This window comes from Tenrec ecaudatus, chromosome 2, assembly GCF_050624435.1.
Source record: "Tenrec ecaudatus isolate mTenEca1 chromosome 2, mTenEca1.hap1, whole genome shotgun sequence".
Taxonomy (NCBI): Eukaryota; Metazoa; Chordata; class Mammalia; order Afrosoricida; family Tenrecidae; genus Tenrec; species Tenrec ecaudatus.
Window position 1 is genome coordinate 89030110 of NC_134531.1, and position 17829 is coordinate 89047938.

The 17829-nt window shown below is 46.0% G+C and overlaps 1 protein-coding gene across 2 annotated transcripts in view; it reads left to right on the plus strand.

Annotated features, from left to right (window-relative positions):
• POLR3G (RNA polymerase III subunit G) overlaps window positions 1–17829 on the plus strand; it is a 56067-nt gene that overhangs the window by 4247 nt on the left and 33991 nt on the right. For both annotated transcript variants that reach the window (XM_075541271.1, XM_075541270.1), the window contains exons 2-3: window positions 11802–11946; window positions 16740–16869. In XM_075541271.1, coding sequence (XP_075397386.1) covers window positions 11830–11946; window positions 16740–16869 — 247 coding nt within the window. In that variant the 5' untranslated portion in view covers window positions 11802–11829. The remainder of the gene's footprint in view (window positions 1–11801; window positions 11947–16739; window positions 16870–17829) is intronic.

The following is a 17829-nucleotide window of genomic DNA, read 5'->3' on the forward strand; positions in this document are numbered from 1 at the left end:
AGTTAAGAGGACCATGAAGTACCCCATGTGTCATTTATCAAGAAAGCAGATGTCTTGGTGGTGAGCTCCGCTGAGGACACACTCAGCTGAGACACCTGTATGACATGCAGATGGGAATAGGCAGAAGGCAGTCAAGATAGAGTGCTTAGGAGAGAAGGGTTGGGTTGAAAGATCAGAGAACTATCCACAGGGCTTACCCAGAGGCAAAGAAGTGGATGGATTCCCAGTGAAGGGTTTTGGGAGCCATGGTCACCCTGTCAGACGTGAACGTATGGAGGGATGTGTGTTTCATAAAGGTTAGCCGGCACGGATGTATGATAGGGGAGTTGGTTTCTACATCTTCCGCTTTCACATGTACTAAGACTGACAAGCCTGGAAACCCGGGAGGAGCACATGAGAGAATCACCGCCGCCTTTATTTTCCTGCAGTGAAAAACAGCGACACTGCCACCAGGCTGTGAGTGTCTTCTCCTGAGCGTCCCTGCCTGCCTCCAGCGGCCATTCTGTGCATGGGACTCCTTTAGAGGGTAGTTCCGGTAGCGCCTGGCAGGAGGTGGAGATTGCAGTTGATTGGATTGGGCTCTTGCGTGGTACGTTTCTGGAAGCTTGAACTGTACCCATGATCTAGCCATCAGAACAATGGCACCTAGGGGTGTTGGGGAGGCATCCTGAGAGGGAGATGGGTGATGCTGGTGACTGCATTTTAAAAATACAACCCACCTCACTGTGAAGATTAATGACATGCCAGGATTAAAGCACATTTCCACTAGCCTAGAAATCCATTTTGCGTTTGTTAGGGAGTAACTCGTGTGCCCTGAGACAGCGAGCCTTCCTTTGCTCCTCTGTGAAATGGGAGTTTAGGTTGCACATTGTAATCTCTGGGAGGGCTTCTGAAGTCCCGATGACTAAATGTTGCTCCAGAGATTCTGCTGTTTAAAAAATCATGTTATTGGGGGCGCATACAGCTCTTACCACAATCCATCCATCCACCCATTGTGTCAAGCACATTTGCTGCCATCATTTTCTTTCTTTTGTTTGGTTGCCATCATCATTTTCAAAACATTTTCTTTCTGCTTGAGCCCTTGGCATCAGCTCCTCACCCCCCCCCCCCCCATCACTAACCCCTGACACTTTATAAATTGTTACTATTTTCTTCATGTCTTACACTGACCAGTGTCTCCCTTCACCCACTTTTCTGTTGTCTGTCCCCCTGGGAGGGGGTTTTATGGGGATTCTTGTGCTTGGTTCCCATTTTCTCCCCCTCATCTTCCCCTTACCCTCCTGGTATCACTACTCATTATTGGTCCTGTGTTTCTAGCGCTTACCTGTGCCTGTGCACATGCTCTGGTCTAGCCGGACTATAAGGTAGAATTGGGGTCATGATAGTGCAGGGGCCGGAGGGGAGCATTAAAGAACTAGAGGAAAGTTGTGTGTTTCCTCTGTGCTATACTGCACCCTGCCCCAGAGGTTCTGCTTTCGCCGTTCCAGGGGCCAGGCGAGGGATTTTCTAGAGCTCGCCTGGTGATGATGCTCTGCAACAGGCTCCCCACACTCTAATTCTGAGGCTTCCACAAACCACCGCCGCCGCAGCCTTAATGGCCAGTTTCTAACGGAATGAGCGCAGAGCAAGGAGAACGTGGGCCTTCATTGTGAAGGGGTCATACAGGCGGGCGTAGTTCATTTCATTGCTTGGCTTTATTGCTCTTTGAAGACGCTGCCCTGTTTTGGTCGTTCTGTTTCACATTTTGGGAATTCTTATGATGCTTCCTACTTCCTTTTTCTATTTTTAAAATCATTTTATTGGGGGCTCATGAACTCTTATCACCATACATACATACATCAGTTCTATAAAGCACATTTGTACATTCATTGCCCTCATCCTTCTCAAAGCATTTGCTCTCCACTTAAGCTCCTGGCATCAGGTCCTCATTTCCCCCCTCCCTCCCCTCTCCCCCCTTCCCTCACGAACCCTTGATAATTTATGTTATTATTTTGTCATATCTTGCACTGCCAGAGGTCTCCCTTCACCTACTTTTCTGTTGTCCGTCCCCCAGGGAGGAGGTTATATGTAGATCCTTGTAATCAGTTCCCCCTTTCCACCCCACTTTCCCTCCACCCTCCCAGGTGTCATACTTTTTCATGATGCTACTGAACGCTCAATAAGCTTTAATAGAGTATAAATATGACTTTCACGTGCCCTGGGAAACCAGAAAGGTGTGGGCCGCTTTTGTGTGCGGGTCACGTTATTGCTGTCACCTGGCACCGAGGTCGGTCTGCATGGAAGCACTGCCCGAGGTAGGCAGTGGGGGTATACACTTGCTGCAGTTGGTTTGTAGAGACAGAAAAAGGGATGACACAGTGTAAGTGGGAGGCCACGTCCATGCTTTGGGACAACTCCATTTCCTAAGAGGGCATTGTCTGTTCCTTTCTAGAATTCAACAGTGCAGCTGCATTTCCCTTTTTACTTCAGTAAAAAAATCCATTTACCGTTCCCGGAGGATCTTCCCGTGAGTGAGGTGGGGTGAAAGGAGTGCTGGGGATGTTGAGGAACCTGAGCTGGTCTTGATGAGAAGAGATGTGACCTTGCAAATGGGAGGAGGCGGAGGTTGGAGTCAGAGAACGGGAGCTGAGACGTCATCGTGGACTCCTGAGTTGGGATGTCGGCTGAACCCACATTAAAAGGGCCTCCAAAAGCTTGGGTTTAATTCTCTAGCCAAGACAAGGGGACTTGATCACCAGAGTTGTGCCTGAGGATGAATAAGAAGAATAAAACCAAGAGGAAGTTAGCAAGGAATACCACAAAGAGGTTATTGCCGTTAATCGGGGTGAGATGGATGGGGCTGCGGTGGCAGAGGAAATGGAAAGGGAGGGATGTTTCCAAGGACGAATTAAATGATTAATGGGATGGGTCAAGCAGGATGAGGAATCAATAGTGACTTACTCCAAATCATGCCGTCCTTGGTGACTCAGAAAGTAATCTGCCACGTATAGAAATAAAGGTACTGTATTTGAAAGAGCACGCTGGCATATGAGCAAGATGACCCTGGTGTTCTGAGTTTAAAGTGGCATGGAAATATTCTTTTGGTACTGAGCAAGAGGGCTGAAACTCAGCACAGGTCTGAGCTAAGCCACCGTAGCGTCAGCCCCGTTGCCGTAGAAGCGATTCTGACTCATGGGGAGCCTGTGTTAGGCTGGCTTATCTGGAGAAACGAACCAGTGGCATTCAGCTACGCACAGGAAATAACGTAGTACCAAGAAGCAACTTTCCATCAGGAAGGCGCCCCAGCCCGTCCAACTCAAGCCCAGGGATCTGATGCTCGCCAGGGCCCCTTCTCTGACTTGCATAGCTGCAGACCCAGGATGCTTGTCGGGGAGGTGCAAAACAGGGAGCTCACAGGTCTGTGAGTGCGGTCGGGTGAATCCCAGGTGGAGACCTGGCAGGGCGATGGCAGCTCTCAAAGTTGGGCGGCCACATGGGGCCACCCCTGAAGGCAGACACAGAATCTATTTGATGGACAGGTTGATAGGAGTGTCTAGTGGACATCTGACTGCTACAGGAGCCATCGGCGACCTTCACATTTTAGCGTCTTCTCTGTCACAAGTCAGCTCCTCACAAGCTCTGGCCTCTACCAGCCTTTCACCTCGCTTTTCCCCAGTCACACCGGCTTCTTATTTATTCCTCATACATTGCTACTCTTGGCTTCTGGATGTCCCCACTTCTGGCTTCCTCCATCCATCCTCACTCCATTCCTCCGTCCTTTGGCTCCTAGGCCCTCTGCAGGTCCGCTCAGATTTATTCTCCGCAGAAAGCCCTAGGTGGTCTTAGTGGAGGTCACCACGGTCCTGTTGAGTTGCGTCCGTTTCGTGGGGACCTCCTGTGTTCCAGAGTCAAACTGGTTCCTTCGAGGTTTCAGTGGCCGGGTTCTCTGGGGAACAGTTCACTTGGCTTTTCCTTCACGGCGCCTCTCCAAGGGCCCGTTCAAATCGCCGACCTTTCAGTCCGCTAAGTGCCTAAGCCATTGTGCTACCTAGGGGCTCCAGTCAGCATACTTGTGCTCCATTCATTTACCAGGATTTACTTGTTTTTTGGAGGACATCATCTCACCCTTAGTCATCTACTTATTTGTATTTTAAAAAATTTATTAATAAGTCATTGCATTGGGGGCTCTTACAGCTCTTAAAACAAACCATACGTCAATTGTATTTGTACACATGTTGCCATCAATTTCAAAACATTTTCTTTCTGCTTGACCCCCTGGTATTAGCTCTTCCTTTTCCCCCTCTCTCCCTCACCCTCTCACCTTCATGGACCCCTGTTAAATTATTTTCATATCTTACACTGTCCACTGTCTCCCTTCAGCCACGTTCCTGTTTGTACCCCTGGGGGGTGAGTTATAGTTCAGTCATTGTAGACAGCTCCCCATTTTGCCCCTTTCTCGTCCCCTCCCACTCCTTTCCCCACACCCTCATGGTATCTATACTCCCAATACTGATAAACTCCTGAGGAGTTTATCTGTCCTGATTTCCCTGTGTTTCCAGCTCTCATCTGTACCATTGTACACGTTCCTGTCTAGCCAGATGATTTGTAAGGTAGAACTGGGGTCATGATAGTGGGGGGTGGAGGGTCGGGGAGGAAGCATTAGAGAACTACAGCAGTGGTTCACTCAACCTTCCTAATGCCATGACCCTTTAATACGGTTCCTCATGTTGTGGTGACCCCCAACCATAAAGTTATTTTTGTTGCTACTTCATCAGTGTAATTTTGCTTCTGTTATGAATCAGGTGACTCCTGTGATAGGGTCACTTGGCCCCCAAAGGGTCATAACCCACAGGTTGAGAACCGCTGAACTAGAGGACTGTTGTGTGTGTGGTTAGTGCTGCACTGCACCCTGGCTAGCCCGTCCCTTCCTTGTGACTCTTCTATGAGAGAATGTCCAATAGTGTACAGATGGGCCTTGGGTCTTCACTCTCACCCCCCACCATTTGAATCAATATATTTGTTTGTTTGGGGTCCTCTGATCGGGTTGACACTCGTGATCACACAGGCTGGTATGTTTCTTCCGTGGGCTTATTGCTTCTCTGCTACTTGACTGCTTGTTTAACTTCAAGCCTTTAACACCCAGACTATACCTTTTAATAGCTGGGCACCATCAGCTTTCTTCACCACCTCTGCTTATGTACCCAATTTGACTTCAGTGAACGTGTCACGAAATGAGCATCACAGGTTATTAGAACAAAGTGTTCTTGTATTGTGGGAATGCTTGAGTAGAGACTCAATGCCCGTCTGCTACCTTAATACTTGCCATTTAAACAGATATACATAGACCTATATCCCTATTTATATATTTACATATGTGCATACCTATATTTGTGCCTCTATAAATATCTTTTGCTTTCTGGTTCTTTCCTCTATTTCTTTTTACTTTCCTCCTGCCCCACTCTCATGTTCACCCGTCATCTGACTCTCAGTACTTTCTCTCAGCCACATTGCACTTGACCCACCCCCGCAGGCAGGCTACGCCCTCCTCCCCATCGGTTTTAGATCTCTTATTGCTCCTTTGTACCCTGGGTTTGTTGGCTTCCCCTTCTCTTTCTCCCACCTCCTCTCCCATGGCCCTCTGGAGACATTTTCCCCATTGTTTCCTCCTTGGGATTGGTTGTCCTGCCTATCTTAGATGAGAAAAAAGAAGAAAAAGGAGACAAATAAAAAAAAATTAATAAAAGCCTATAAATTGTTCCAGGTCTGTTTTCCAGTCAGATCTGGTGAAGTGCCACGCCCTGCCCCCCATTGCCGAGATCTAGTTTGGGGACTTCATTGCTTTGCTCCCCTGTGCTCCGTTGCACACCATTTGTGTTTTGCTCTGGTGTGTGTGTGTGTATGTGTGTGTGTGTGTGTGTGTGTGTGTGTGTGAGAGAGAGAGAGAGAGAGAGAGAGAGAGAGAGAGAGAGAGAGAGAGACCTGGCTCAATACCTGCACTGCTGTCCCCCTTGGCTCTGTGGGTCTGTGAGGGGGTGTTGTGTCTCATGGGAGGACCAGCCGCCTTGGTCATCTCTGTACATTGGCTGCTCCAAGCAGATATGTCCTCAAGGCTTGGTGGGCCAAGATGCAGGCCCCCCCCCCCCCCCCCGCTTAGTTTGCTCCCGTGCGGTCTGGGCAGACCTGCCACTCTCCCCGGGCTGTAAGTTCAGTGCTGGCCTCTCTAGTACATTCTTCTGGGGAGGAGGGGGTCGAAGTAGCTGGGACTGGGGCCGACCTGCAGACCTTTCTGTTAGTTCAGTGCTTCTTGCTGGTATGCTGCCCTCGAGTATTTGAAAAATTTTAAAAACAACCTAATCACCTTCAAAGTCCATGGAAAGGTCCGTCCTGAGGGCAGAGGCTCGATTTTGTTCAGTGTTTTCTGGTTCCATGTTCCATCCTGACTAAATGAACTTTAGAACTGACTAAATGCTTAATACTGACTAAATGGACTCAGGCTATCAAAGTTGAGGGAAATTTAGAGAAGAGGAAATGGAGAAAGCTGTTACAAATCCTTTGTTGAAGAAGTCTGGTAAGGTGAAAAAGAAGAAGACAGTGGTCCAGTGAACTGGGAGGATTGCACGGTGGTGCTCAGGGCCCGGCTTGCGAGCCGTTTGTCCTGCAAGGCAGTGACTCGAGTGCAGAGACTATCAACCCTGAGCGTCAAGAAAACAAACTTACCGGCTCCCTCAGTTGCTGGCCACTGACTCCTGACAGCCAAACTAGGATGATCGGGTTTTACTGTTGTTTTTGCCAGGCTAACATATAATTACTAGGAGTTAGAATGGATTTTTATTTTCCTACTGAAAGTAGTACATACCTCTGAAGGATGTTTGAGAAGTACAGAATTTTAGTCTGCAATTGCTTTTCCCACCATTAGTTAACGGACTCTTTGTTTTTAAGGAAGAGTTTTCCAAACTGCTTCCCAGGGTTCAGTAGGCTTAGGAGTCAGGAGCTGCCTGGGATTCCTTGCGTTTAGCAAGCCGTCCGGGTGGTTCTTACTAACCAGCACGTGCGGAGAACCCTGCCTGCAATGGTTCTTAGTCTTTATTCGCTGCCAGCAAGTCAATTCCGACGCAAAGTGACTCAGACAGGGCAGAACTGCCCCTGTGGGTTTTTGAGCCATTAGCTCTTGAGGGATGTAAAAAGCCTCGTTAGTGGCAAATCCTGGTCTAGGGAGAATGCCAGGGGTGCTCACCATGACTCCCCGTTCCCACAGTGAGTTTCCACCCTTGGGAGACTAGGGCTCTGAAAGTTCAGCATATGCTTCAGTGACTCAGCAATTCGAACCAAGCAATTTGGATATTGTCCCTCGAATCATGAAGACAGATGGAATGAACTTGGTTAATTAAGGATGCGCCGTTCCTGTATGAACGGTGTCTCCATATAGCAGAGGAGAGAAAGTGGTTCCTGATAGAATTGCAGCTCATAAATATATGGAGAACCCAAAAGTTTGTCTATCACCATTTTCAGTGCCTAGTGCAATAATAGAGCTAAGCGTCACCCTTAATGGCTCCTAAAACCATTAGGTGAAAAGCTGATGGGGGAACGGTTTTATTTTTTTAATTTTTAATCATTTTGTTAGGGGCTCATACAACTCTTATCACAAACCATACTTACATCAATTGTGTAAAGCACATTTGTACATTTATTGCCCTCATCGTTCTCAAAACATCTGCTCTCCACCTAAACCCCTGGCATCAGCTCCTCATTTTTACCGCTCGCTCCCTGCTCCCCCTCCCTCATGAACCCTTGATAATTTATAAATTATTATTTTGTCATATCTTGCACTATCTGACGTCTCCCTTCGCCCACTTTTCTGTTGTCTGTCTGGGGGAATGGTTTTAATAGATGAAACAGGCTAGCAGAGCCTGAGCCACTGACCCAGAGGAACATCACCGAGAGAAACTTCTAATGCATCCCATGTGATATGTATGATGCAGTAGAGAAAAAAAGTTTAATGTATTTTAAAAGATTGCTTATGAAAATAATAATTTATAATTTATCAAGGGGTCATGAGGGTGGAGGAGAGAGGGCAAAAAAAAGACCTGATACCAAGGGCTCAGGTAGAAAAAATGTTTTGAAAATGATGGATGCATATGTACTAATGTGCTTGGTACAATTGATGTGTGGATTGTTATAAGAGCTGTGAGAGTTCCCAATAAAATGATTTATAATAAAGAAAATGCTGAATGCCCATTTTAAATTAATATGCCCATTTTTTTAAGGAGTCCTGTGGGTTAGGTAAGCCAGCTGCTCCTTGGGAAAAAGACGAGGCTGGCTGTCTCCATCAAGATTTGTCGTCTCAGAAGCCATCTGGAACAGTTACACAATGGCTTCAAAGCTCAGTGAGTTGGAATCAGCTGGATGGCAGTGGGTTTGGTTTGGTTTGGGGTCTAAAACCCGGTCCACAAAAAAAAATCAGATCAAATCTGACTAGACAATACAAGGACACAGGGAAGTGTGCTAACCACATCTCAGGTATGCAAGCCACCCGATTCAGAAGAGGAGTCAGTCTGCCCTGCAAACCAGTACATGGTATTGCTTAAGAATGTGTTGTTCGTTTTTTAATTTAAGGAATGCAGAATCTCAGGACCTACATTTAGAGACCAACAGAATCAGAATCTGCATTTTACCACAATTCTCATGTAACGAAACTGAATTGTAAAGTTTGAGGAATATTGTTCCGGGACTATGACCTTGTTTCTATAACAAATAAATGGTAAAATCTGGGGTGGGGGGAAATGGGGTGGGGTATGTACTATAACTTAAAAGAGGTTTTAGAGCCATGTCTGTCCAATGCCGTGTGTGAATGTTTGTGCTCTGATCTGAACAAACCATTGTGCAGAGAACGTTTAGATGACAATTGCATATAAGCTGATATTAAAGGATGATTAATTTTTAATGTCATCATATGTATGCTAAAGTTCTTACATCAGAGGAAATTCATACTGAGAGTTTAGCATACTCCGGGGAGGAGAAGGTGGGAGCAGTACACGAAAAGAGGAACGGTTACTGATCATTGTTGAAGCTGAGTGATGGGGTAGGGGGTTCCTTCCACTCTGTCTGTTTTTATGTGTGATTGAAATGCGTACAATAAAAAGCAAAAATGGGAGGGGGGACAAAAGGAGGACCTGATACAGAGGGCTTAAGTGGAGAGCAAATGCTTTGAGAATGATTGGGGCAGGGAATGTGCAGATGTGCTTTATACAATTGATGTATGTATATGTATGGATTGTGATAAGAGTTGTATGAGCCCCTAATAAAATGTTTTAAAAAATTAAAAAAATAAAAAGCAAAAACAGTAAACCTTAGAGTCAGTTCTACCGAGTGGCATATACAGAATGTCGCTCATAATGGCAACACGACAGATAAAATCAACCTTTAATGTTTCACCAGTTAGAAATATGAAGACTGGAGCACTTGAAATGTGGACGCGTACAAGCGTGAGCTTATGAAACGAGCGGTCCGAATCGTATCAGAAAGTGTTCTCAGTATCATAGCCCCGTATCTAAGTCAGTGCCATCCTGTTGGAGCACTTCACAAAAAGAACAGAGAAGATGCTATTGAAGGATAGAAGGGTGCATTTATTATTTATACTGTGTGCGTGTGACTGGAGACACAAAGGTAACACAGATTCTGAAAATGCCCAATCAATGGACCTGTTCAAGTATAATACCTGGGTACTGCCGTCCAATACAAATGAATTAAAAGGTCTTATGATCAAATCCTGCGTGCTGCCTAGATTGATGATGGTGATAGTCATTTCACCGTAAAGGCAAATATTCCTAAATCACTGAGAATCATTTGTATAACTTTAAATTTCTAAGGTATTTGAAGCCAGACTTCCAACCTATTTATGCTACGCGTGCGCGCGCGCGCGCACACACACACACACACACACAAACACGCGTGCGAGCGCACGCCTTTCCACGCAGGTAATAGAATCTGTGTTTTAACGAGATCTCTAGGGGATCTGGGGATCTATAAGAACCACATTCGGATCTTGTTAAAATGTAGATTTGGATTCCAAATATCTGGTGGAAAGGCAGGTTCTCAGCTGCGGGTGGGTCCAGTGGAGTGAACCAGACTGAAAGCTGTGGCAGGGAAATTCCAGATGCTGCAGGCTTTTGTTTCTTATTTCAGAGCTGGCATGCACGGGCAGAGTTCTCAATACTTGCTGCATGCTAAGCCTCCCCTAGCTTAGCCTTACCTGCAGAGATCTTGATGTGATTGGTTCGTTGTTCACATGTTTTAGTTTGCCTCAGAATTCCCTTGGAGGCTTATTAAACCATGTGTTGAGCCCACTCCCAGCGTTTTGCTTCCATGGGCCTGGGGTGGAACCCCAAAGTTCGCATCTATGGTAGTTACATAATCTGTCAACTTGAGGGTATTGAGTGAAGGGGTGGCGTCTGATGGGTGTGACCTTCTCATGAGGATTCTGGGAACTTCCTCTCTCTGGAGGAGGGCCACACTCTGCTTCACTTTACTGCTGTTGAGACTGAGCGCTGGAGGAGCCCCGTGGAAAACCCATCCAATGATTAGATGCTTCTGCTGACACTGGATCCACAAGACTTTTCACCCACCAGCCTGCGATCTTCCTGCATTTTGGCATCATAGCATGTGCTGTGTGAGTCTGAAGAGGAATTTGTGGACTAGATTTAGACTTATGGGCTAATAACGGAGTGTGGGACTTGATCTGGACTGGGCTGCAATGTTTTCTTCATATACAATGACTCTGAGGTTCTTTCTTATACATATATGAGTGTCCTTGGATTTCTCTAGTCAACCCAACCCATCTAACAGCTTCTCTAACAAGTTCCTAGGTGACGCTCCTGTCCAGGCACCACTTTTTAAGTCACTGCTTTATGTTTCCAAAACTTTCTAGGTGATTCTAGTAACAGCCACTATTGAGAACGACTTGTAGTGTCTGCCCTCTGATAAATTAGCTGGGATTTTCAGCCTTTTTGACTGACTCTGACCTGTGTTCACATTAGTCAAAAATGTGCAAAGTAGTCATGCCTCCTTGGTCTTGTTAGGTGTCCCTTCACCCCCAGCCACTCCAAAGGCGAAAGCTTAGACTGTCTGCTCCTGTGAACATTTACAGCCCTGGGAACCTTATGGAGGGTTGGCTCCAGGTCAGAATGGGCTCAGTGGCAGTGGGTCTGGTTTGTTACCTTTGCTAGTAAGGAGTTTTATTGAGGGGAGTAGCATTAATGGCTGCCCCTTCCCCCAATTAATGCCTAATAGCCTTTAAGAAATTATTTTGGTAAAGAACACAAAAAAGTCGTGTTCTTTTAAAAGTGCACAAGGCAGTGATAGTAAGCTCACCATGTGCTGTCCTTGTTTAATAAAGTGTTAGATCACCCCACACAAAGCACCCTGCTCTTCCCACTCCTGTCCCCAGTGGCTCGGAACCAGAGAAAGGTGCCCGACCTCGGCACTTGGTGTCATTCGGCTCATTCAGTGCCAGGTCTTTAGTAACCGGCCTTTTTCATTCAGCACAGTGATTTCAAGGTGTACGCACCGCATGTCCTCTCTCCTAGCCGCGGGCAGAGTGCCACTTCTTTGCATGCGCTCATGCCCGCGTGTCTCGCGCTCTGTTCCCGGGGCCGCTTGGGCCGCAGGCTGCCGGGCTGCGGGCTCACGGCGACTCCCCGGAGCGGAGCGCCCGGGTCCTGGCGCCGCGCAGGGCAGTGGGCGCGGTGGCAGAGTTGTTCGCCGAAACGCTCTGTTTTCCGTGACTGCAGTTTCGCCGTCAGTGATGCCTGCCGTCTTGCTTGCAGACGCTGCTCCGGGTCCGCGGGAACGCCCATGGCGGGGAGTCGAGGCAGGGGCCGCGCCGCGTACACCTTCAATATCGAGGCGGTCGGCTTCTCCAGGGGGGAGAAGTTACCCGAGGTCGTGCTGAAGCCGCCGCCGGTTTTCCCCGTAAGTAAGACGACGGCTGGAGCCCCGGGGGCCAGTGCGCTCCCTGTGGTACCCGCCAGGCCAGCAGTCCACGCCCGCCCGCTGCTCCCGGGACGGACTGACAGACGGACGGAGCCCGGGCGAAAGACAGCAGGCTTGGTCACCCACACGGGAAATTCCTCTCTGGCCTGTAGGGCCGGTAGGAAGTTTTGAACTCAGAGTTGACTTGATGTTAGTGAGTTTGGAAGGTTCACTTAGCTTTCATTGTAACATTTTCATTTTTTCCTTAAACTTTTTAAAAATCAGAAAGCATAGTCTATGCTTTTCCATGAATATAGTCAGCACCGTGTGAGCAAAAAAAAATAGATATTAGATCTTTATATCCTTCTATTGCTCTTATTGATGTTGTCCAATCCCAAAATTATATGGGGGGGGGGTGTTCTGCCCCCCCTCCCCCCAGTTGGATTTTAGCAATTTTCATCTCCTCCCCTGCCTTGCTTTTGTTTAATGAATGTTATATTTATAAATTTAATTTTTCCTCTTTTATACCACTTGGACTTTTAAAAAGAAATTTATTTTATTTTCAGTTAGCCTTTTTTTCCTCCACTAGATGTTTGCTATATTTTTGCTACATTTTGCCTATTGCCTTAGAATTTTGTTAGTTTCCCTAAAAATGATCCTTTCTGCTACATCTAGAGTTGCTTTTAGAGTGTGCTTCGAGCTTAATTGCTATAATCAGTGTTTAATGCTTTTGCTTTATATTTGCTTTGAAATACACGCTTATCTTTCCAGGTGTACTTGTGCCATGCTACAAAAAATTTAAGATCGTCAAAAGCAAGATAGATACCCTTCTCCCCAGGGATCCTTTATCTCGAAAGGGAAAATGCTTCACCAAAGGATGTAGATAGGTACAGGCTCCCAGGCAAACATACATGAGCATCTAGATTTCTCACATGGACATTCTCCGCATTTTGCTTTTGATACACGCCGTCCCCAGAATCTAAGTGAATTCTGTCCCTGTGAAAAGAAACAACATGGAGGCACGCCTGACCTCCTCCAGCTACCCAAGGGAAAGAAGGAAAAATCCCCATCATCAGCGGGCCAAGGCTGATGACTTGGAGGAGGTCAGACATGCCCTACCTTCCAACCATCCCTTCCAAGGTGCACTCTACTTCTCAAATGAGTTTGATAATTCATTGCAGTGACTGTACAGAACAGCCAATACTTATAATTATGGGGTCTGTTAAGGAAGCTAACAGATTAAACATAGTCAGACAGGACAGCCTCTTCTTTACCATGCGCACAGGTAGGCCTCTCAGCCACACAACCCATTCCACCACTGCCCTACTCATCCAGGGTTACTAACTTTTTTTTTTTTAGGGCTGCCAACAAATGCCCAGAGGACACACCAGTGCCTCAGTCTGAAGGTGCTTTACTCAGCTCTGTGGGTCTGCAAACTTAGCATTCCCAATTAAGTGCTTAGAGGTACCTCACTCCACAAGCCAGCTTTCTGCTTGAAGAGGCTCAGCTTTTACTTGCTCTATGGGCTGGGAAGTGAACTGCTCTGTCTCATGCCCTGGCTCTTGGTACTTCCACACCTCTGCCCCTCCTCTGGTGGTCGGGGTGTCTCCTGGGTCAAGGAAGTTTACCCACTGCGTTCCTGACTCTTTTCTCTTGCCAACAGTGAAATCCCCAACTTTGGCTTATTTTAGACCCAGCTGGATGGCAAATCACAAGGGAACTTGTTAACAATCACTCACAGCTGAATCAGAAAAACCTCTCTTTTACGACTTTCTAACCCAGGCTCAGCAGGAAAAAGTAATGAGCTGGGAGCAACAAAGTCTTTGGCTAGAAGAGCCATATTCATTCATTGACTGCAGTTCCTGGCAGTTGTTGAGTCGAATTTGTGAGTCAGAACAGGTACTTGTAGTTTGTTAGTCAAATATTTGTCTAAGTATGTAGTGTAGATTTCTATGCACACAGAAGAAAGAGCTCCACCAACACAAAAGAAGTTTAATATAATAATACAATAATAATAATAATGTTTGATGCCCATCACAAAGTAGCACCTGCTTGTTATTATAAACCATTGTATGTGCCTCAGATTTTAATAAAATAGGTGATTACGGGACTTGGGCCTCGTTATGTCAGTTACTTGGTAAGTAGGACATTTGTAATGGAAATTGCCCGTATTTCGTCTTTTTGGTATTGAGAATACAGAAACAGTAAATAGATGCATTGAAATCATACAGTGCCACCCATGGTGCTTTCTTGAAAAGGATGCCTGAGTGGAGATACTTTTAAACGCTGGATGCTAGTTCTCACTACTGTCTCCTACATGGAATTAAATTAAAAGTCTTAGCTACTGCTTAGCAGGTTCCGTGTCATTTGGCCTACATGGCTGTCCTGGCGCTGTCATACAGTAGTCCTTGGTCCTCGGCCCTGCTCGGTCCTCTATGTCCCCTCATGCCTCTGTGCCCGCCAGTTTCCTGTTGTAGCCATCTGTCCTCAATCCTCAATTTTAGCCAGGTCAGATGTGACTTCCCAAGAGGCCAGCCATGCTTAGCTTGTCCAAATTGCCACCCATCCTCGATCCTCCCCGTACTCTGTAAGTCGCTGTTTCCTCCGGCACCCGGCTAGTGCTTTGATTAGGTACTGGGATATGACCCAGAAGGTTGGTGGTTCAACCCTACCAGCCACTCTGAGGGAGAAAGCTGTGGCTGTCTGCTCCTATGAAGACTTAGAGAAGGGCCTGTGCAGGGTCACTACGAGCCAGGATCAGTTCCATGACAGGGTCTGGTTTTGATATCATGACTTGATATTATATATTACTTCATTTGTTCATCTGTGTGTCATATATTTCTCCCCTAGGGTCAGGACTTTGCTTCACCATGAGTTCATTTGCAGTCAAACACTGTCTGACTTACAGTAGGCACTGAATTTACATATATGAAATGAATGATTAAATTCTTAAGCCAGATTTTAAAACTGAACCACATCTTTTGCCCTCTGAAACTATAAGTTTCTTTACTGTGTAGCCCCAGGGCCATTTTAGTGAATATATATATGTATACACACACACACCAATTAAACGCTTAAGTTCAAGCTCCTGTTTTGCCATTTACTATCCAAAAAGGATTGCAAATTGTTTAGTTCAATTTTTTTCACTGTAAAAGGGGCCATACTGATAATGTTTAAAATAAAACTATGTCAAATATTAAGTACATTATGGTTGTGGTAAGCATTTTCAAAGCGATAGATTTTCTTTTTTTTAAAAAATGTACTGCCCCCATTAGTACTATCAGTTTCACTGATTGAAGTTCATGGTAATGCAGCAGCCAAACTCAAGGCTGCTAACTGGGAGGCTGGCAGTGGCTGCTGAGGGGTTGGCAGTTACAACCCAACTAGCGACTCACGGGGGAAAGGCCAGGAGATGCTCCTGGAAAGATGGAAAACCCAAACCACATTCACTGCCACAGTCAGTTTCAGCTCGTCCTCACTCTGTATAGGGTGCTCAGCCTGAAACCCTGAGGTCTGCAGTCCAACGCCTCCCTGCCAGGGCCACCTCTGCAGGCCAATTCTCCGCGCAGTCATACGGGGTCCCTGTGAGGAGGCAGTTCACCTTTGACACCAAGAACCTTTGCCGCTAAGGGGAAGCAAGAGCTGTTGCTCTCGTTTGATTTTTGCAATTTGGATTCTTGTCAGTGAGCCGTGTTATAGTCATATAGCAAAGGGTTGTCAGCGTGGGTTTTTAAAAATAGTTTTATTGGCATATAGTTCATGTATCATATGATTTAATCTTACTGAAACTTCTGCAGTCATCCCCACAATCAGTTTAGGAATATTTTATCCTCCTCCTCATAGTTTTACCTCCCTCTTTCCCTGCCATGCCCCTGGAGGCAATTATCAATCCAGTGATTGCCTCTAGATCTGCTTCTCCCAGATGTCATGTACAGAAAATCATACAGATCACAAACAGGAAGCCGGCAAGCAAACAAAACACCCCAACAACAAAACAGAAAACAATTTCAAAACGCAGAAACTATTAAAAACAGAAACAACTTTAGAATGGGTCAAAAGGGAGATCAAATGATAAGGTATTACTTTTAAAACTAACTACATCTGCCATAGTCTACTTTCCAGTGTTCTCTGACTTACAGCCAGGCTGTTCAATCCCTGCCCTGTGGTCAGAGGGAATTCACCGGAGCCTTAATCCATGTGTTGTTGTTAGGTGCCAGCTAGTCGGTTCCGACTCATAACAACCCCGTGCACAACAAAGGGACACACCGCCTGGTCCTGAGCCATCCTTACGGTTGTTCCTCCCTGTGCTCGAGCTCATGCTTGCAGACACTGGGGCAGTCCTTCTGGAGGGCTGTCCTCTTTGTCGTCGCCCCTGCACTTCTCCAAGCACGCTGTCCTTCTCCAGGGACTGTCCTTGCCTGACAACACGTCCAAAGTATGGAAGACGAACTCTTGCCAACCGTGCCTGTAAGAAGCACTCTGGACGTACTTCTTCCAAGACAGATTCCTTTGCCCTTCTGGCTGTCCATGGTACTTTCACTATTCGTCGACATTACCGTCATCCATGTGGGGGACCCTGCAAGTGGATTTTGGATGTCCATGGACACTGATGAAACTATGCATGTTTCCTTCCTCTAACGTAGAAGAAAATAAGAAATGTGCTATGTGATAAGTTCCTAAGACCCCTCTGCCCAAGAAATGTAACTGATGTTTCCAGACTATAGACAAAGATGATATTAAAGTGTTTATTTTAAAAACAAAACAAACACATACCTTTGTCTCAATTTAAATAGGATACAGATTATAAACCGGTGCCCCTGAGAACAGGAGAAGGTGAGGAGTATATGCTGGCCCTGAAGCAGGAGCTGAGACAAACAATGAAAACAATGCCGTATTTCATAGAGCCGCCTGAAGGAAAACAAGGTTTGTATGTGGTCCTTTGGCTACACGCTTAATGTGCACATATGAAACAGTGTTTTGGCCCAGTATGTGTGATTATTTAGTGCTTACTGATCCTCCTTGCTCAGATATTGCCAACTGCCATGAAAGGTATATGTACATTGATTGATTCAATAGGAAAAATATTTTAACATTTTTTATAGTTTGCTTTTTAAAATAACTGCACTGTACAAGTTTCATATGTTTAGATAAATTTGTACGAAATAGAAAAGTACTAAAAAGGTAATGATTACATTCACAATGCTCATATCTAGAGAAGCGCTGATAATAGTCTAGTGCATATTTCACCTATTTCGTCTGTGTGTCTGTATTTTTAATAGCATTGTGTGTTAGTCTGGGTTGACTAGAGAAGCAAATTCATAGACACTCGTGTGCAATAGAGACCTTTATATCAAAGAACCATTGTATGTTAAGAAAACATCCCAGCCTGGTCCAGGTCTAATCCGATATCAGCCCATATGTCCGTTACCAGTGTATAAATTCTTCTTCAGACTCACACAGCACATGCCATGACACCGAATGCAGGAAGAAAGGACACAGGCCACTGGGTAGAAAGTCTTGTGGATCCGGTGGCAGTAGAAGCCTCTCAGCACTGGGCGTGGGTCTCCATGTGGCTCCTCCAGCCCAAGGCTCTAGTGTAGCTCCTTGTGCCCTGTCAACAGGAATGTCTCCCAGGGAGACCAGCAGAGAGTCTGTGTGTATCAGGCCTCCAGTGAGCTATTTATATCTGTGGCACCTCAAAATGAGGTCATCGAGCTGCAACCTGCTTGACGGGCTAGGCTCCACCCCTGTGCAAGTTGACACCAGATTATGTAACTACCACAAGTTGTATAAATTTTGTTTATAAAGCTTTAAGTATTCATACAAATTGACTATTATTCCATTATATGGCCATAACAGTATTAATCATCATTAATTCACAGG